The sequence below is a fragment of the Gracilinanus agilis genome, chromosome 3 (genome assembly GCF_016433145.1).
Source record: "Gracilinanus agilis isolate LMUSP501 chromosome 3, AgileGrace, whole genome shotgun sequence".
Taxonomy (NCBI): domain Eukaryota; kingdom Metazoa; phylum Chordata; class Mammalia; order Didelphimorphia; family Didelphidae; genus Gracilinanus; species Gracilinanus agilis.
The window spans coordinates 622608843-622630657 of NC_058132.1; the positions used below are offsets into that span (position 1 = coordinate 622608843).

The following is a 21815-nucleotide window of genomic DNA, read 5'->3' on the forward strand; positions in this document are numbered from 1 at the left end:
GAAGAAAAACAATTGCTTGAACACATGGGTTGTTGCGGATATGATTTGGGATGTAGACCCTAAATGACAACCCTAGTGCAACTATCAATAATATGGAAATTGGTCTTGATCAATGACACATTTAAAACCCAGTGGAAATACGTGAAGACTATAGGGGTGGGGTGGGGTGGTGGTGGTGGTGGAGGTGAGAGAAAGAACATGAATCATGTAACCATTGAAAAATTTAAAAGAAAAGAAAGAAATGTAATGGCACCACACCTTGAAACCCAAGAGCTCTGATATCTCCCAGACTATAGTGAATTTGAATAAGGCCAGGTTTGAGAAATTAGGGGAATTTGGCCATTTTGGGGAGAAATCTAGAGTGTACTGAAAGGAACAAGGTCAGAATGCTTGAAGCTGCTTTTATAGAGCCCCTCAGAGTCTGAACCAAATGAGAACCAATGAACATTGCCAAATTTAAGTCTCTAGGGGCCCCAGAATTGAAATGCTTTTTTTTTTTTGAAGGTGAAATTGAACTTTTAGGATCTATTTCTCATTTCTATATCTTTGCACTGGCTATTACTGATTCCTGGAATGTTCTGCCTTCTTTGTAGCCAGCTCTTGGAATCCTTAAGATGAGTTAAATGTCTCCCTGTTCAAGAGATGCATGACTAAAAGATAAAAGTGAAAGTAAAATGAGTAAGAGTTGTTGATTCTTTCTCCTGGGGCCTTTTTTTTTTTTATCAATAAGGTAATATGTTGGAAGCTAGATCATTGCCCCTTTAGGTTAGACACCAATGCCTAAAGGATGGGGATAGATTCTTGTAGTCAACAAGCATTTATTAAATTTCCCTTAAGACTTATAAGTGCTACCTTCTGTACAAGGCTGCACTGATCTCCACACAATCGAGCTTTCCTCTCTAATGTAACCTCAATCTGCTTATATGTGCCTTGTATAAACCTATATATTTGCATGTTTTTTCTTCCATAAGACCATGAGTTCCTTGAGAGCAGGAATTTCACTTTCTTATTTCTTTTCTTGCCAATTGTTGGGTACACAGGAAGTTCTTAATAAATGTTTATGGCAAATAAATGGTGCAGTGGATAGAGTGCTGGGTCTGGAGTTGGGAAGACTCATCTTTGTGAGTTCAAATGTAGCCTGAGACACTTAACTGTGTGACCCTGTATAAGTCACTTAATCCTGTTTGTCTCAGTTTCCTCATCTTTAAAATGAGTTAAAGAAGGAAATGGCAAAACTACTCTAGTATCATTACCAAGAAAATTCCAAATGGAGTCATAAAGAGTTGGACATGACTGAAAAATGATACGACAAAAATAAACAACAAACAAATAAATAATAAATAACAAATGATTTATTGACTAAGAAATAAAAAACCTGATAGGAAAGACCACAGGCTCACAAATGGCAAAGAAAGAATAGGAGACATGTTAAAAAAAGTAAAAATAGACAATTTTTGAGTACATCTTTCTGAAAAAGAGACTTTAAATGAAATGACTTTGAATGAATTGAACACCTCTTTAAAAAAAATGCAAGTCTGGTCAGAAAATCATAGTGGCCAATGTGTGATGGGAGTCAGGCATGTGAACCAACTAAAGAAGGAATAAAACAGAATACATATTTTCCCAAATAAAAGGGGGAGGAAAATGATTTATAAAGCATTTATAGGAAGGAGACAAGGAATCAGGAATAACCCATAAAATCTGGTTAAGAAAAGCTCATGCCAAATCAATTAGAAGTTTTTCTAATTGTCTAATAGATAAGACTAAGGCCAAATGAGTAAGCTTTTGATTCTGTCTCATGGGACACTTTCTCAATAGGATAAGAAGATAGAATCTCCACTATCCTATTCTTAGGTTAGACACAAATGCAAAAAGGATAGGGATAAGTTTTCATTATTTCATCTATTAATTAGATAAGCATTTATTAAGAGTCCACCATGTGGATGCTGGGAAAGTAGGATAGAAAGACAAAAGAAACAAATCCTGGATTTTGACTTGTACGGAGACAATTTAGAAAGCTTCTATTTGGGTTTGTTTCCAAATCAGCTGACTGCTAATATTCTTATTAATTATTACTTTTTAAAATGTTACCACAATCAGGGGAGGAGACATGGAGTAGGATGGTAACAATAGCTGTGAAAAAGGTCCCCTCATTTCTCTCACTCTGAGCTGCCTCTAGTCTTCCCATTAAAAACTCAACTTACATGGACTTCAGGACCAGTGTTTCTAAAATGGCCTTTGAACTACTGCAAAATTGGATGCTTTGTCCAATGGTGGGTAAAAGAACCAGGTGAGGCCTTTCCACGGCAAAGCAGTGCAATATTGCACAGTAGAATTTTTGGATGACTTTCGATGATCTCCTATATTGCATGGTCCCAAGAATAGCATCATTATATGGGTAACAAAAACCATTTTTATATTTTTATGTTGTGAAATTATTAAAATTATTGTATATAGTATATAAGTTATATTATAATTTTACAATATATATTTTTAAATTTTAAAGATTAAACTTTAATCTATTTAAAATTATTTAATATATATTGACTAGATTAAAATATTCTAATTTTAATACATTAAATATAATAAATTTATTAGAATTATATATATAAAATTATGGGAAATTTCAAGTGTATTTATACAGATTCAAAAATATAGATTAAAATCATATCATATTGCATCATATCATGTCATATATTTGCTTAATGTTTCCATTTTTTCAAAACTTAGTTTAGCTTAAGGTAATTTCACATGATTGATTACCATCACCATGTCTAAATATGAATTTTCCCCTCTTTCCCTGCTAAATCCTCACCTCTTCTAATAGGTTGTGCCCATTTCTGTTCAAGGCACCACTACTCTCCCATTGTTTCAGATGAATAATCTCCTGGCTTTATCCTTGGATCCCTACCTCTCTTACCCAACATATCTAATCAGTTGCCAAATTGTTTTTTTCTACATTTATATATGGGTTAGATATAAAAGATGAGAGTAGCACTCTATGATTAGTTCATGTTACTTTTTGAAAATATTAAACTAATTTAAAGGATTTTCTCAAGTACTTCATTATTTTATAATAAATTAATTAAAATGCAAATTTATTTTAATATTTAATACTTTTATTATGTTATATAAATAATGATTAAAATGTTTAATGGTTTTGTCATTAATTATTTTATTAAGGACTTTATTATTTAGACTTTTCCATGATTTAGACTCCCATTTAGCCTACAGCCCAGTGGAGAAAGTATTGAATTTGGAACCTGAAGATCTCAGTTCTAGTCCCAGTTTTGTCACTTACTTTCTCTAATGTCTTGAGTAAGTCCTCTACTGTTCTAGGATTTAGTTCCCTCATCTCAGAAATAAAGGTGATGAATTTGATGGTCTCTAAGATTCCTTCCAATTTAAAATCTATGACCCTGGGATCTGTCCCATTGCAAAAAAAAAAAAAAAAAAAAAAAAAAAAAAGTCAAATGGGTGAGTTTATGGAATCATTGATTTAAAGTGAAAAGAGGCCTCAGAGATAATTAATCTAACCTTATTTTGCACATGAGGAAGATGATATGCAGAAAAAAATTAATTTTAATGATTTGGCTATAAGACTCTAACCCAATCTGCTTTTCTTTCTTTTTTTTTTTTAACCCTAATTTCTGTGTATTGGCTCCTTGGTGGAAGAGTGGTAAGGACGGGCAATGGGGGTCAAGTGACTTGCCCAGGGTCACATAGCTGGGAAGTGTCTGAGGCCAGATTTGAACCTAGGACCTCCCTTCTATAGGCCTGGCTCTCAATCCACTGAGCTACCCAGCTGCCCCTCCGCATTCCTTTTAATGTTCTTCCAGCCTGGACCTCAAGTTGGGCTGAAAAAATGTTTGCCCCCAAAAAGTTACCAGTCAATGAAGAAAATCCCCCAAGAGAGAATATAATGCAAATAAATGTGATTTTGATATGAGATAGGCTATCTTAAAAAATCACTTCTTTAAAATTGTAAGGGACTCACACTGCTTAAAAGTTCTTATCTAACATAAAGAAAGCACTAATTAGGGGACAAATTGTATACATGACAGGATTAAGTGAAAGCTTTCTAAAAGAGACACCCCTTACTTACCTCTTTCACGAATAAGTTTTCGGCTTTGTGTTCAGCATCTTCTGGTACAGTTGAATACAGCGTTTGGATATCCCAAGAAATTGTAGCTGTCTAAAGGAGAAAAGAAAAGATACTAAGATAAGTGGTCACAACAATAATAAAGAAGGCATATCTCCTTTCATACATGAAATATGTTGAACATGAATGTAACAACATCAAAGGATTAAAGGGGGCTAGATTAGAGTGCTAGACTTCAAATCAAGAAAGGTTGAAATCAAATCTGGCTTCAGATACTTTTTAGTGGTATGACCCTGGGTAAGTCACTTAACCCTCTGCTTGATTCATTTTCCTCATCTGTAAATTGGGGTTAATAATAGTAGTTGCCTCCCAAGGTTATTGCGAGGATGGAATGAGATAACTGTAAAGTGCTTTGCAGACCCCAAAGTGCTATGTTATTATTAATAATAATTATTTACTTATAATTGGTTTAAATTTAAATGTAAAATTAATTTAAAATTAAAAAATTAAAAAATTAAAAAATAAATGGTTTTAATTATAATATAAATATTTAGTTTATTTATACAAATTATATATACTTATAATATAAATTAATATGTGTCATTTGATAGAATTTTAATTTAACTATAAATAATAAATGATTATAAATATACAAAATAGTATAATTTATACGGGTGTTCATAAAATTGTATATAATTATATATATCTTACAAGTATAATTAATAGATATTATTATTATTATTATTAACAACTTCTTATAATTTTGCCACAGAGTATTCACTGGACATGCTAGGCACCTCTCTTTCTTGAATTGTCTTAGGATCTTTGCCATTTTGAGAAAGATAGTAAGTTCAAGTCTGGATAGGAATAAAGCAAGTGACTTGTTCATCAGTCTTGTTATATGACTGGCCCATATCTTTGTCATGGTCGTAGAGCCAGCCTTCTGATGAATCTTCTGTTTAACCTTAATTCTGACAGTTTTTTTCTAATATAACCTGAGTTTCTAGTCAAACCTGGAGCACAGTGCATGAAACTATCCTAGTTGGTGGAGAGAAGAGTGACACAAACGTGTGTGACTGTGTGACATGATTGGCAGAGCTGGCATGAGAACTTTAGAAATGAGACATTATTCTCTCCTTGAGAGAGACTCGTGATTCCAGATTCTATTCAGAACTGAATAAAGAGAAAGACTCCAGTGCAGACATAGAGGAAGAGCTGTCTCTTCAACATGTCCCTGATTTCGAGCTTGCTCCCTTGGAAATTTTTGGGGGGTTTTTCCTTTGGATGTGGTTGTGCCTCCTCTCTTGGCTGAGTGTGATCTTATCTTACTCCTGTCTATAAAGTTCATTCCCTCTGCATTTTCTAGTACATTCTAATATGCATAACTTTTCTGATTTCACTCTGCTTGGAAAAAATGATCTATTCGTTGATCACCATTTGTGATGATCTTTTATATGACTTGCATTCAGTGGGAAGGAGTCAAACTGCTGAATTTCTGCTAAGGGCTCTCCTCTCCACCTCGACCTCCTTTAAGTGAGAATGATCAAGGAAGTTAGCAACATCTGAACCTACAAATTACATCCCTCAACCAGATAAGTTGGATTCTAGTCTGGTACTCAAGAGTGGAACAGAGCAGGCAGACATAATTACAGACCCTTCTTCTGCTCCCCTCAAGCTAGGAATCATAGCCTCCCTTGTAGAGGGGTGAGTAAGACTGCAGAGAGAGCTATTAATGCCTTCCCTTGAGCGGTCTACCTAAATATTTAGTAATCCTATGTGGATATATATCTTACATGCGCAGCATATTCCTTATACTAGAATTCATTCTGAGAGAGTGATACAATTGACTACAATCTGTGTGAACGTAGGCGAGGTCCCTTTCTTGTCTGTAAAATGAGGGGGCTGACCTTGATGATCTCAAGAGTCCTCTCAAGCTCTCAGCCTAAGATCTTATGATTGCTAATGAGTGGGGAAAATATAATTTGAGTGGTCCAAGTCAAGGCTTCCCACTGTTTTTTTTTAAATGGGAACTCTTTTAAAAATGAAGATAATTTCATGGATTACTTCATGAAAATAGTTAAATACTGTAGAAGATAGATACAAGAAATTTGGAGCTAGAGATGATAATGCATAATTCATTTTATGGAGTCTGACGCTCAATCTCCATCTTTCATCACTATTTTGTCTTGTAATTCTTTGGAAATAAGTGGGTTGTGGGGGGAGGAAGCCTGGCAGCACTTGTAAATTGTTAGAAAAAAATGGAGAAAATGCTTTAGAAGCAATGTTACACAACTATTGATTGGTAGGAAGAAGAACAGTAATGACATCATGATGCCATTTGGATTGAAATTGCTTTACAAATTGAACAGAACTATATGTGAGCTAGGAACCAATACTTAAAGCTTCAGATGTCCAGAAGAAATTATAGGTCACTTATTAGCCAAATTTGAATACATATGAATGTCTGGTAACATTCTCAAAGTATACAACAAAGCATAACAATACTCGAAGCAACATGAAGTGAGTTCTCTGTGATTTGGGGTTAATTATTCAGATTATGAATCTGAATTCACTCTTTTTCAGTTTCTTCTTTTCTTTTTCTAGGAAGAATATACAGAAAACACATGGGGAGAAAACTCAAGGCAGTCGAATTTTTTTTTTTGGTCATATAATCCTGTTTAATTTCTTTTTTTAAATTTTAAACCCTTAACTTCTGTGTATTGGCTCCTAGGAGGAAGAGTGGTAAGGGTGGGCAATGGGGGGTCAAGTGACTTGCCCAGGGTCACACAGCTGGGAAGTGTCTGAGGCCAGATTTGAACCTAGGACCTCCTGTCTCTAGGCCTGGCTCTCAATCCACTGAGCTACCCAGCTGCCCCTTGTTTAATGTTTGATGAGGAAGAATCCTTAAATAATGTCTAATATTAGATTTTTGTATTCAATGAAAGTTTTATTTTATTTTATTTTATTATAGCTGGGTAGGATATATATACTGTTGCTTTCTGGTATGCTAGGAAAATTTCCTATTTTTAGGGAAGATACAAGTAGTAATCTACTTTACTACCTAAAAGATGGGCAGGTAGAGAGATAAGTACAGGAAAACCTCAGATTTGCAGAAAACTCAGATGTTGATTTATTTTTGGATAGTTGAAGGCTTATCCATTTAAGCAGCAATTAAAAAAAATAACCTTTTGGAGAGAAATATTCCTAAACTATAACTTATTTCCTAAATAAAGTAGAATGTTGTCTAACATTTTTGGTGACATCACAATAAATATCAATCATGGTTCTGAAATATAATATAGTGATAGCTTTGAGTCTATTATCTGTAACATCTTTGTCACTGTCAGGCTATTAGAACTGTCGCTATTCACTGTCTCTAAATGTGCTACTAATAGCAGCTCCTGTTTCTTTTCTAATTTGCTACTTCTCACTTTTTATGGTTTTAGGAAGCAGATAAGCAAGTGTTAGGAACATATGTAAAATAGGATTAAATAGTTTCTGATTATGAATCTAGGAGGACTCTTCCTAAATGAAATATGTATGAGATGGCACAGGGAGGTAGTTTAGTGGATAGAGAGCCAGGAGGTCCTGAGTTCAAATTTGACTTCAAATACTTCATAGCTATGTGACCCTAGGTAAGTCACTTATCCCTAGCTAATCTTCTACCTTGGAACCAATACTCAGTTTTGATCTTAAGATGGAATGTGATGGTTTTAAAAATTAAAGGTCATGAGCTTTGTCCTCTTAGGATGCCTCTCCCCCATCCTCAACCCTTACTTTCTGTCAATATACAATACTGTATATTGGTTCCAAGGTAGAAGAGTAGTAAAGGCTAGGCAATGGGGGCTAAGTGACTTGCCCAAGACACTTCAGTTAGGAAGTGTCTTGTGCTAGTTTGAAGCCAGGATTTCCTGTCTTTAGACCTGGGTCTCAATCCACCGATTCATCTATGTATTATGGATCCATCTATTATGGATACATTTGCCAGACATTTGATTTGAGTCCTGGTAAAGTGTTACAGTAACACAGAGCCATTATTGTAGTTCATAATTCAATCTTGTAGTCAACAATAATATAGATTTATTACTTTTCAAGAATACAACTTAACAGGGCACCAGCTGAAGGACCCTGTTTCCTTTGCTTCAGAATCTGCTCCCTTCTGTCAGCCCTGCAGCCTTCTCTTCTTAGAAGCCTCTGGATCCTGAGGACATGAGCCTTGTCAGTAAGCTGCAAGGATAGATGGTTCCTATTCAGAACGCATCCTCTTAGATTTGGGAGCTGAAGACCACATCCTCCTTTCTATGGGGCTGCCTCATTAGATGTGCAGTGGCCATATCTGTTTCAGAATGATTAGTACTTATCAAATAAGGTTGTGTTTCTACAGACTAACAGCCACAGAAGAGAGGCACGCCCACGGGCTATCTGTGCGAGGAAGGGCTGTTCTTTTACTGTATACATGCAATTACTGGGCATTTAATCTCTTGCCCAGAACACAAAGAAGCCTAAAATAAAGGAATGAGCAACACAAAAGCTCATAGCTTATTTATTTATTTATTTTTGTGTGTAGGTAGGGACAGCAGCATTTGCCTCAGCTATAAGGAAGCCATGATTTCAGGATCAGGGCAACATTTTCATGGCTTTTCAGGCTTTTTAAATAGCTCTCAGAAATTGAGGCAGGAAAAGGTTAAGCCTGCAGAGAAATTTGTTAACAGTATTAATAAGATTGCAAAGAATTGCTTTTCTGAGAACTGGATGCTTTCTGACCACTAGAAACTGCCTTGGCCACAACAGACTTCCTGTTCTGTGTTATAAACTCTTTGGCTGATAATTAAAATGGCTCAGTGGATATAAAGCAGGTCATGGGCTATACTGAAACTTAAGCCTGGTTCCTCTTTGGGGGAGAGAATTAAAGAAGAAAGAGGAGAGAGCGAGGAAAGGAGGGAGGGAGGGAGAGAGACAGACAGACAGACAGAGACACAGAGAGACATTGGGAGACAGATAAAAAGAGAAACAGAAAGACAGAAAAGAGAATGGCAGAGAGATGAAGACAAAGAGTGAGACAAAAAGATAGAGTGTCTAAGAGAGACAAGGATAAAGAAACAGAGAGGAAAGGAGACACAGACATACAGAGATGCAGAGGCAGACAAAGAGACAAAGACAAAGGTAAAGAGTCAGAGACAGAGAGACAGAAGAAAGAAAAAGAGAAAGTCAGAGAAAGACAGAGACAGAAAGGTAGAGACAATAAAGGCACAGAGAGATAGACAGAGACATAAATAGATAGATGAAAAGAGAGAGAGGCAGACAGACAAAGACAGAAAGGAAAAAGAGAGACAGAGAGAAGAAAGAGGCAGAAAGAGACAGAGACAGAGAGGATCATATTTTATTCAGTTAAATGAAAGCTCTTTGCATCTGCCTTTGAAATGATTACAATCTAGATCTTTTCCAGCTCTCTCTTGTCAATTTATTGTCTTCTCCCCTTGTCCTAGTGTTTGTGTTGAGAGTCTTTGTCACACACAGCATGTCTTCTGATTGAGATGGTTAGATAAGATTTCATTCCAAACATGTCATGGCTGTTTCTCAGCTGGCCAGAGAACCATTGTTGCCCATGAGGAAAGGCCGCTTGTTTGCTTGTTTCTCTCTTCCTCTCTTCCTACTTTCCACACCAGGCCTGAGAAGGCTTCCTCTGATATTATAAACTACAGTTGTTCGAAGAGTGGGAGCAAATGATGGTGTTTAAAGCTGTCTTTCATGTTTTGCTTGAGAAGTCAAAGAATGTGAAATGAGGAAACTATTTAAGCTCAGATCACAGCTTCACTCTTGATTTAAATTTACTTTTGGTTAGCACTTTCAGTTCAGAGACACTGATATTTCCTGTTAAGAAAGCCACTTAGATGATCATTTCTAGATTTGGAGTCCAGGAAAACCTGAGTTTGAAGGCCATTTAGCCCTAGAAAAATCATTTAAATTCTCCCTACCTCTGTTTCCTCATCTAAACATGGGGCTAAAAATAGCACCTGCTCTTCCTTACAAGGTCATTGAGAGCATCAAATCAGATAACCTATGTAAAAAACTTTTTAAGTCTTAAAATTCTATGTTAACATTAGGCATCATTATCACTATTATTTTATTTTGATTTGAGAAACATCATGACATAATAGAAAGAGCATTGGTCTTAGAGCCAGAGGATCTGGGTTCAAGTCTTGACTTCAGAACCTCCACTTTGTGTGAATGGGCAAGTCGAATAAATTTCTCTAAGTCACAACTTCCTCATCTGCAAAATGGGCACATCTTGCAAGGTCATGACACAGAGAGGAAAAAAAAAGTATTTTGCAGAGTGTTATATAAATGTCACTATTTTTAAATCGGTACTTTGTAATAATTTATTGAATACCAAAAAAAATCACATGTAAAACAATAAGCCGCTAACACTAAATGAAATACGAACCAAGATAATTTGGCCAAGAAATATTCTACAGCAGCTAGGACTTTTTCAACATTTTGCTCTTGTATCCATCTCAGAAGACTGAGAGCTGAGGAACCCAAGTTCACCTCTTGGCTTGCTGTTATACCATTGTCTCTCACGTCCTCCCAGAGATATGAAGATAATAGGAATGGTCATCACTGTCATCAAAATCTAGGGTTCTTTGGGAGAAAAGTGGTACGTTAACTCAAGGAAATGCTAATAAATTCACATAATGTTTGGAGCTCATAAAGCCCAAAGATATAATATCAGGAAGGTCTATCAGAAGGCTTTCAGAGTAGGAGGTTTCTTGATCTCATGAGGGGAGAATCCCCAAGACTCGGCTATGTAAGATTATACTGTAGCATACTCACTGGGCTGCTGCAAAAACACCTTTCTACTGGCTTGCTCATTTTCATGCCTATGATTTTAGTCTTTTTTATTCCTTCTATAAGGAATGTGCTCTTCCCTTTCCTCAGATTTTTAAATCTTATTTCCCTTCCCATTATTCAATGTTTACTTTAAGTTCCATCCTTACCTCAACTCTTCCAATCCACATTGAATTCTCTATTCTCTCAACTTTTACCATATTTTTCATTACTCTAACCTATTATTTGGTTAACCGATTTCTTTTAGAGCTAGAAGAAACTTAGAGATCATTTAGCCTAACCACATCATTCTATTTATTTTCTTGATCTTTAATTGTTTGTGTATGTTTAGCTGAAGGGATAGGACTATTGTCAACATTTTATTTTGTATCTTCTTATCTTCTAGCTGTGCTGCCTCAAAGAGTCTACTCAATAGCCTACATAGAAGGTACTCAATAAATACTTTGAATTGTAACCTCCCTGAAGGCAAGGACTGTTTCATTAATCATTTTTTGAATTCCTCATGTCTGGTACATTGTTTGACAAATAGTAGGCACTTAATAGTTCATTGAATTGCTCAAAAAGGTACTTTGGAGTGGCCTATAAACAATTTAATCTTCTCTGGGTGCTTTTACTTCAATCTAGTGCTAATTTTAAAAGAGCTATACAGAGGAGTTAGAGAAAAAAAATTAATGCTTATTTCCAAATTGCCCAACTTGTTGCCTAGGAGAAACTCACAACCTGGAAGTATCTGGCCAAATGGATTTTGTTTATGAAGCTTAGAACTCTGGCTTTGTCACTTCCTAGTTACTGAGTTGTAGACAAGCCACTTAACAACCTCTCTGGTATCAGTTAGCTCATCTGTTAAATGAGAGGATTGGATTACATGACCTGGGAAGTCCCTTACAGATCACTGAGTATTCCATGATACTACCTTACTCTTCCCATGTTCTAATGGACACAACCTATAATAGTCAACAGCCTAAATATAGTCAACATTCTCTAACTGGTACTTGTTATAAAACTATCTCTAAGAAATTAACTAGCTCTAAGTTAACATATTTGCAAAATAATCAATATTGTTAACATCTGTGAGCTCAGTACACCTTTTACAGCTTATTTTCCAGTTGCAGAAGTAGAAAAATCAGAAGGAAAGTGAGCTATACCATTACACCATGAATCAAGAGGAAAAGCAGGAGGGAGGAAAAGCCCCAGGAATATGTCACTCTACTGGTTAAAAAAATGAAGTCATTCTCCTTCCTCCTATAGAATGACTCAGGAATCTCAGTACTAGAATTCCCTTTTGCTGCTTATTTTTAACATACAAAACTTGTCACTGTTACATTTTCAAGTCAGTAATCTGATTCCTCTCAAAATCAAGCCATTGAAAGTTATAGTCATCCCAAACAGTAGAATCCTAGCAGTTTCTAAGAAAAGAAGATGCTGCTTAGTTACAGATTGCTAGAATTCCATAATGTAGTTAGTCCTTCTGCTGAGTAGTGGGACTTTTCATATCTGAAGAAGACATTGCTGATGCTCTCCAGGGAGAGCTGATATGTGACCAGCAGTTCTTTCCATAGTTCATACCTTCATTAAATCTCTAGCAACAGTTAATATCTGCAAATCTGGTAAAGTTGGTATCTCTGCTTTTTAAGGGACTCATTGTCATTCTGGTCCTTTTGTTCATGGTTGCATTCATTGTATTTGTAACCCAAGCCCCTGGCACAAGTGGCTGGCACATAGTGATTAATTAGAATATGGTGATTGATTGATTGAAGAGATGTATAAGATGAATGTAAGAATGAATATGAACGCTTACCTTTGCCCTGTAAGAATGATGTCAGGAATGTTAAAGCCAAGCTTAAACTGAAATTGGCAAGGAAAATTAAGGACAACAAAAAAGGTTGTTCATTTGTTTGCTTTTAAATTATAATGGAAAAAAGAGGAAGATTGAAGAAAAAATATGCCTCTTGTTTGGAATGGTAGCTGATAATGGAGTGGGGAAAGGAACAAGCATTTATTGAGCACCGAGGTGCCAATCACTGTAAATATCTCATTTGGTCCTCACAACAGCCATGGGAAGTGGATGCTGTTTTGAGCCTAATTTTACAGTTGAGGAAACTGAGATAGGCAGTGGTTAAGTGAGTTGCTCAGGGTCACATAGTAAGAGTCTGAAGTCAAATTTGAACTCAGATCTTCTTTGAGCCATACTCAGCACTCTATCTCCTGTACCAACTAGACAAAGATACCCCAATTTTGTTCTGGTTTTGTTTTCTCTGGCAAGAAGGATAATATTTGGATTGGAAACAATAAAAATGACTAATATAGAGTTGAAACCCCTGAAATAAGTAGGGTGATAGAAAGAGAACATCTAGCTTCCCTCAAAAAAAAAAAGAACATTCCTAGCTTCAAAATGCAGAGCCAGTTGAACCACATCCAGGATATGAAAAGGTCTAGCAAATGGAATTGCTGAGCTGCTGTCAGTGATTTTTGAAAGATTATGGGAACTGAAAGAGATGCAATGGAAGGGAAAAGTCCAGTTTCAAAAAAAGTTAAGAGTGGAGTCCGCAGCTCTCAGGGTGTTTGATTATTGACAAAATTCTAAAATGTATCATTAAAGTAATGGTTATTGAGAATCTTAAAAAACGAACTGGTGATTATAAAGATTCAGCATGACTTTGAAGAGAACAGAATGAAACAGTCTAACTTTGCTCCCCTTTTGAGAGTTACTAGTCTACTGAAAGAATTTACTTGTTTTATCAGAAAATTGGACATTCTCCATGCCATTCCTATAGTTGAGATGGAGAGGTACAGGCTAGAAAACAATAGTTATATGAGTTAAATTTGGGTTGAATGCTTGTACCCCAAGATCTACAATGAATGGTTCAATGCTAAGTTGGAGGGAATTGTCTGTTGGTGTGATCCAAGGATGTGTGCTTGGGAGTGTGTTAGTTGACATCTTTATCGCCTTGAAGGTCATCAATGACCTGCAGATCAAGTATGCACATGACCTCAGAGTAGGAAAGATGGCAATCATTTTGGATAACATAATTAAAATTCTTGAAAGCTCTTAATAGGCCCAAATCTTGGGCCCAATCTAGTAAGATACAATTTGTTAGGGATAAATATGTTTTTATACTTGAGTAAAAAAATAAAGGGGGGCAGCTGGGTTGCTCAGTGGATTGAGAGTCAGGCCCAGAGATGGGAATTCCTGGGTTCAAATCTGGCCTAAGACACTTTCTAGCTGTGTGACCCTGGGCAAGTCACTTAACCCCCATTGCCTAGCCCTTACTGCTCTTCTGCCTTAGAACCAATACCCAGTATGTTGTTATTCTGAGCTTCCTTCAATTGCTTTTTGAGCTCATCAATCTCCCGATCTTTATCAGAGGCCTTAGATGGTTTAGATTCACTATCCCTGGAGTCATGGACATAAGCAGCTGTCCTCCTCAACTCCTCAATGGGCATGGTCTCCCATTGTGGGTAATGTAGTTTAAAATATGTCTGGATGTAGTTCAGACTCCCCTTTACAAATTGCCTTCTGACATGCTGAATGTTGTCCTCAGCAGTCATGTCCCTAAAACCCAGGATAGTCTCCCCAGCCTCCAACAATCTGTTTAGACAAATACTCGGGTGTTCTTCCTCCCCCTGCCTCAACTTTTCAAAAGAGCCCCATGCATTCGATCTTCTGGCATGAAGCCTCATTGCTTCTGCCAAGTCCTCCCTGCACCTCCTAAGGTATGAGATATTGGCATGGGACGAAAGCTCCAGATCCTGATGATGTTCTGGCCATGATGCAAGATTGGGATTGCTCCTCGTTTCAGCGATAAACTTTGCTTTCTTGCTAGGGGTAAACAATTCTGATAACAGGAGTTCTATGTCCTCGAAATTCGGATTGTAAAGCCTGACTGCCCTTTGAAATTCCTTGATTGCCTTGTGTGGATTTACAAAAAACTGGGGGAACCTCTTTTTTAAAATTTCTAGATCCCCCTCCCCCAGTAAAAGGTTTGTAGCCCTTTACATGAATGATTCCAGCATCTCATTGCACAATTGTCCTATCTGTTATCTGAAGGATAGTTACAGGAGTTGCTTCTGCCCCTGCAACTTCTTGCTGTTCTGGGCCTTCATTTTTAATCTGTTGCTTTATCTCACCCCCCTTCTTTGTTGTGACCATATTCTCTATTATTTCCAATTGCATAATCGTCTTGGCATCTAATTCCTTCCCTTCTCTGATCTGTTTGTTTATCTCTATCAATATCTTCATGTGTTCTAACATTTGTTCTACAACCGGGTTAGTAAGTTCAGCCTTTCCAAATGTGAAAGCCAGTACCTTCCTCAAAATCATTAGGGCCCCAAAGCAAGTTGCAGTTATGGCTATCCCTGATGGTACATAAGCCAAGGCATCACCCACTGTTATCGTTAGCCAAAGGTAAGTGTCATAGATCTCTATCACCCTTTTGAAAAATTTGGGAACTGTGATAAGCCAAAATGTGGCACAAGTCTACCAAATCCCATACAGCAAGACCCCAGAGCACCCTAAAGTAACAACTGCCCTATTGATCATACTGGCCATATTTATATCCCTTCCCCACTAGGTTCTAGAGTAAAAATCATAGGCTGGCTGGCCAAAACTGTTATGTTGATAATAACAGATATTTTGGGGAAGCAGATAATTATTCCAGGGCCAGTAACCTCCAAGACACAGACACAGATTGACAGGCTTCAGTGAGAAGGGAGGGGGTTAGACACTCCTGACTCTCAAACCCCTCCCCCCAAGCAGTTGATTTTCAGTTGGGATAATGGAGACTGACTGAGGTACTTCTGGTAAGTTTCTGTTGAAGCTGAACTTCAATGATGTTCCCTTTCTTTAACTTATATTCCCCACAGGTCTGATAGAGGAATAGTAGAAGCTAGTTATCTAAATGTTGAGGACTGAGATGGATCTGATCTTCTTAAGACTAGAAGCTGAGAGAATTCAAGCTAGGTGATAACTATGAGCTATGAATAGCCCCAAATAATTCCCAGGCACAGATATTGTAGGTAAAGCTTATATTAAGAAGGAAAGGGAAAAGCTAGAGGGGGTAATTAGGTTTAGGATGAGGAAAAAGGGTAACTCTGATCTGTTAGGTTGAAACTGCCCTTCCCCCTCACAGGAGGGGGTGAAGGGCCTTTGGCTAAACTGGCTCTCTTGCTAATAGTGAATATTTCTAATCACTAAATCACTAAATAATTGTTGTATTGATGTGGTAAGGACCAATCCTGCTAAGCAGGCTAACTCCTGAGTAGAAACCTTGATAGCTTAGCCACAATGGCCCTTTCAGGTGAAACCCCCAAGTCAGGAGCAGTAAGCAGTGATCTGCTCACCTCAACCCCCAGAAAGCAACTGTCTAAACCCTTCTCAACTGTCCCCTCACCCAAAGTTCTCCAGGGGGGTCCCCTGGAATTCTGGGTGAGGCTGACCCTGTATTTTGCAGGGATTCCATGCTGCCATCCTTTACATAGCAGCCCTTACCGCTCTTCTGCCTTAGAACCAATACCCAGTAAGGATTCTAAGAGGGAAGGGAAGGGTTTAAAAAAACAAACAAGCAAAAATACAAAAAAAAAAAACAAATATAGTTTCAAGCAAAAGATATGGAAAGTCTGGCTAAACAGCAATTGTCTAAAAAATTCTGGGGACTTTTGTGGATTGCAAATTTCATATAGATCTTCAGTTTTGACTTCTATGTTAATGTGTCCTCAAAAGCAAGAAGATGGCTACAGGGTCCAGGTCTGGGCACAGAATAGTCCCAATGTAATCTGCTCTGTTGAAGCTACATCTGGGGAATTGTTCTCAATACTTGGAATTGCATTTTAGGGTTGAAGTCATCAAGAAAAAAGGTGAGAAAGATAGTGCAGTACCTTGAAATCATGCCATAAGAGAATAGATTCAAGGAACTGAGAATATTTAACCTAGATAAGACCTAGTGGACTCAAGCAGCTTTCTTTAAATACAAGGAGCACCATGAGTCTTAATGTGGTTTTAAGTGTTAACTGTTTTACTTTTAGCTATTAAGTTTAAAAAAAGAAAACCTTTCCTTCCATCTTAGAATCAATACTGTGTATTGGTTCCAAGGCAGAAAAGCAGTAAGAGCTAGGCAATGGGGGTGAAGTGACTTACCTAGGGTCACACAGCTAGGATGTGTCTGAGGTCTGATTTTAACCCTGTACTGCCTATCTCGAAGCCTGGTTCCCTATCTAATGAGCCACCTCGCTGCCTCAAGCTATTAACTTTTAAGCTATTAAAACTCAAAACCACACTAAAACTTTGGGACATCCTGAATTAGAGGTGCTACGGCATGGAAGAAGAATTAGCTTTGTTCTGATTGGTTCTGGAATTGGAAGCAATGGATAGAAGTGGAAGAGAAGCAGGTTTTAGTGTGAAATAAGAACAAATCTTCCAATGCTTAGTTACCCAAGAATGAAATAAACTGCATTAGGAGTTTTTTGCTTCCTCTTTTACTGGAGGCCGTTAAATAAAGACCACTACTTGGTTGTGCGGTCAAGGGTTTCCTTGGTCAGGAATTGTTGTTTTTGCTGTTCAGTCATGTCTGAATCTTTGTGACCCCATTTGGGGGCAAAGATATTGGCGTAGTTTTCCATTTCCTTTTCCAGCTAATTTTACAGATGAGGAAATTGTGGCAAACAGGGTTAACTGACTTGCCCAGAGGCACATAGCTAGTAAGTGTCTGAGGCCAGATTTGAACTCAAGAAGATGATTCTTCCTAAGTCCAGGCCTGGGGCTCTATCCACTGTGCCACCTACCTGCCCTTAATCAAGTATGGGTTGGAGTCAATGACCTCTGACGTCCCTTCTAATTCTGAGATTTGCTGACATTGTGAATACTTTAGTCATTTTTTTCTTCTCTTCATATTTCCTTACTATTTCAAATGTACATTTAGGTCATATCAGGCAACTTTGCAGAACTATTTGTGAATTTATTTACCACCGATCTTTTGTTATCAACAACCTGAAAAAGAAAGGTAAGAGGCAACCAAAATTATGTAAATTTTGGTTTTCTCACTGTTGTTTACAATTAAATCCTATTGGGAGAGCCTTTGCATAATAATTCCAACCAAGTGTTTCTAGAATCATAATGGAAATAGAAGTTAGACTATACTATGTCAAAGTAGAATAACATTTTCTATGTAACAGAGCACAAATGAAGTAAACAATATTCTGATCCATTTTACTCATCTTTTCTAAAAGAGACACTATCGATAGACTTAGGATAGTTGTCCTGACTTGATACTCCTACTGATACTCCCTGGTTTGCTCTCTTGGGTATGAATTCAATCAACCAACATTGAAGTTCTTACTCTGTAAAGATTACTGTTTTTGGTGCTGGGGGAGATAGACATTGTAAAGAGTTGGCTAATGAACGTCCAGAAAAGGAAACAATTAGTATAAAGTGATAGCATGAACCTCTCCTCATGAAGCTTACAAATTAATTGAGGGATAGAAAAATATATAAAATCAGAATTACAGAGACTCAAGGGAAGCACACAATGACACCTGAAAAAGAATTCCCCACACAATACGAAGAAATGAAAACAGGTTTATTTATCACCTACTATGTGCCTAGCATGAAACAATATAATTAATAACTGATTGTTCAAATTTTGCTTAAAGACCTCCAGTGAGAGGAAACCCAGCCACCTTCCTTAGTAGTCCATTCCTCTTGTTGAAAGATTCACTGTTTAGGAAGTTTTTCTTGATTTAAGGATGAGGTCAAAACCACTCTTACATTGACATCCAGCCTGAAATTTACCTTTTTTTTCCCAACATCCACCCATTGCTTTGAGTTCTGTCTTCTGGAGTTATACAGAAAAGTCTGTCCTCAAAGCTTTCCAACAGTTAGTTATCCAAAACTATGACCATGATAACCATATGACCATGTGTCCACCATGTGACAACCTTTCAACATGGAGGAACCATAATACAAAATATTACATGCCAAAAATGAAAGCTTCTCCAGTAATTCACCAACTCCTCCAGCAATGGAGGATTATATCATCTTTCTCTTGAACAAAATCACAAATGAGGATGGCACATAAGGAAAATAGAAGCTGATAGCAAAATACTGTTGTACTTCACTCATTCTGTCTTAGCAGATTATCAATCAATTAAAATTCAATAAGTGCCTACTATGTGGAAAGCTCTATGCTAAGTGCTGGAGATACAAAAAAGAGGTCAAAAGACAGTAAGATGGTAAGATACCATCAAAAGGTTTAGAATCCAAAGGGAGAGACTATATGGAAACAAATATATATACAAAGAAGGTTAATATGCAGGATAAAAAGGAAATAATTAACAAAGGGAAGGCACTGAAGTTAAGAGGGGTTGGAAAAAGGCTTCCTAAAGAAGATGAAATTTTAGTTGGGATTTGAAGGAAGCCAGAGAAAGCTAAAATCATCAAAGTCTCTAATTATCATCCATCCAAAATCATGATGTCCCTAAAACAGAAATCTAAGAGAATGCTTATATCATCATTCTTAAAGTAGTTGTCTAATATAGCAGAAAAATATATATTTAGATTGTTCATAAACACAGCACGAAATCTCTTACCCTTAGAGTGATCCCATCATTTTACCTTCTTTGTCTACATTAGCTTATAAGTAATCACCCATGTGCTTTTGATTTTAGTCCTATGGTATCATCATTCTGCCTCCAAGTCCCACATCACTTAGGATAATTCCATTTACTTTGTAAGCATCAGAGGCATTGATTTAATAAGTAAATCAATGAGTTAAGACCCGCTACATGGTGTTGCTGTTTAGTAACTGAAATCATGGTACTTATAGAATCAGGCAGTTCCCCAATTTTTGGGTTGGAGACTAGATCCACAAAAATATTCAGGGAGATGGAGAAACCTGGTAATTTCTGCCATGGAGGAATGGAGCAGTCTCTTATATAAACCATCTAACTACTGCCTTCCACAGGATGGGTATAGATATCCCAGATGTTATATGCTTTCTTATGATTAATCTGAAAGGTGGCCCAGTGGATAGAGTACTGGGCCTGGAATTAGGAAAACCTGGGTTCAAATCTGACCTCACACACTTATCAGCTGTGTGATTTGAGCATGCCAGTCTCTGCCTCAGTTTCCTCAGCTGTAAAAGGAGATAATAGAACCTGTCTGCCAAGGTTGTTATGAGGATCAAATGAGATAATATTTGTATAGTGATTAACACTGCCTGGCACACACTGGGCATTAAAAACATCCTACTTACATTATTATTATTATCATTCCTACTCCTACTCCTACTCCTACTCCTACTCCTACTACTTCTCTGCCCAGTTCTTTCCAGATGTGCATGTAACAACAGGAACTAACAGTCAGGTCAAGCAGCTCCCCATCAGTTAATTAACTAGCATTTATTATGTTTCTATTACATGCCAGGCAGTTAGAAAGGACTAGAGGACTGCATCGGGAAGTCAGAGAACAGTCTTCTTGCCATAGACTCCAAAGCATATTCTCAGAAAGTCAGGAGAAACACACATGAAGATGCCTTTGTACTTAATAAAGACTCAAAGTCATCTTTTTTATTTCAGTTGACTAATTTGAGTTAAGATTTGACCTCCGCTGTGGTAAAGGGATTTAAAATATGATAGATATTTGATAACAATTAGCTGTTAATTCCAAATGATCAACTTAAAGATCTATGATGGTAATATGAATAGCATGCATTTATTGAACCTTTAAAAGTCTGCAAAATAATATGTTACCTCCTTTGATCTTTATAACAATTTCACGGAGGAGGTGCTATTATTTAGTAACAAGAGAAGTACTGACTTGCACTGTTACCCTGCAAGTTAAGTGCCTAAGGCAGGATTTGAACTCAGGTTTTCTTGACTCCAAGTTCAGTGTTTTATTTCCAGCACCATATACAGTTCCTAAAAGAATATAGTACAGATATTAAGATGGCTATGTGGGAGAAGTGATAAAATTACCAGCTCACACTAACATTCTGCTGTAAAGTTTACAAAGTCTCAGAAGAACTTAACCTTATGAGGAAAGGGGCTGTTTTGTTCTTCTTGTATGTTTACCACCCAGCCTAATGTCTGGCACGTACTAGGCACTTGGCCTTTTTGTCAGATGATGTCTTCTCTAACAAGGGGAGAGGAGGGAAATACTTGGGAATTTTAATGTAACAAAATAATTAATTAATTGATTGATTGCTTAAAAAATAAGTGCTTGTGAATTGATTGAACAACACCAGGAGGGAGGCACTCTAAGTATAATTAACCTCATTTTACAGATGGGGAAAGAGGTAGAGAGAAATTCAATGACTTGCTCAGTCAGTCACAAAGCCAGGAAGTGTGAAGAAGTAGTAAGTTTCCATAGTAATAAATCATGTGAGTTAATGTGGCTAGTTGTGTTCTGTTTCAAAGCTATGTGACAAAGTCTAGCAAGTGTCAGAAATTCAATTCAATAAAATTCTTCTGACAAGCAACGATAAAATTCTAAGACCTGTGCTCAACTTTAAATATTACACATACATCAATTAGGGAAGGAAAAGTCACACAAAACCTATAAAAATGTCCTCTGGGACAGTTTGTTCCAGCTTAATGAACGATGGAAGATGACAAAGAATTGTGTGTGCCTTCTGGTGGTGTAGGAAACAGAGTAATCCCAGAGTCAGGTGATTTGAGTTTAAATCCCATTTTTGCCGGAAGGGATGATCTTGGGTCACTTTAGTCACTTAACTTTTCTGGGTTTCAGGCACAAATCTGTCAAATGGGGCAGTTGGACTGGCTGAACTCTGAAATTCCTTCCCCTTCTATATCCAAGGTCTTGTGATCCTATTATCTTAGTCCTCTTCCTTTTCCTTCTGGGTACAAAAATAGG

At 37.1% G+C, this 21815-nt stretch overlaps 1 protein-coding gene across 1 annotated transcript in view; it reads right to left on the reverse strand.

Annotated features, from left to right (window-relative positions):
* Positions 1-21815, reverse strand: part of DOCK10 (dedicator of cytokinesis 10) — a 385255-nt gene that overhangs the window by 191115 nt on the left and 172325 nt on the right. The window contains exon 3 of the mRNA XM_044669448.1: positions 4106-4195. Within this exon, the coding sequence (XP_044525383.1) occupies positions 4106-4195 (90 nt within the window). The remainder of the gene's footprint in view (positions 1-4105; positions 4196-21815) is intronic.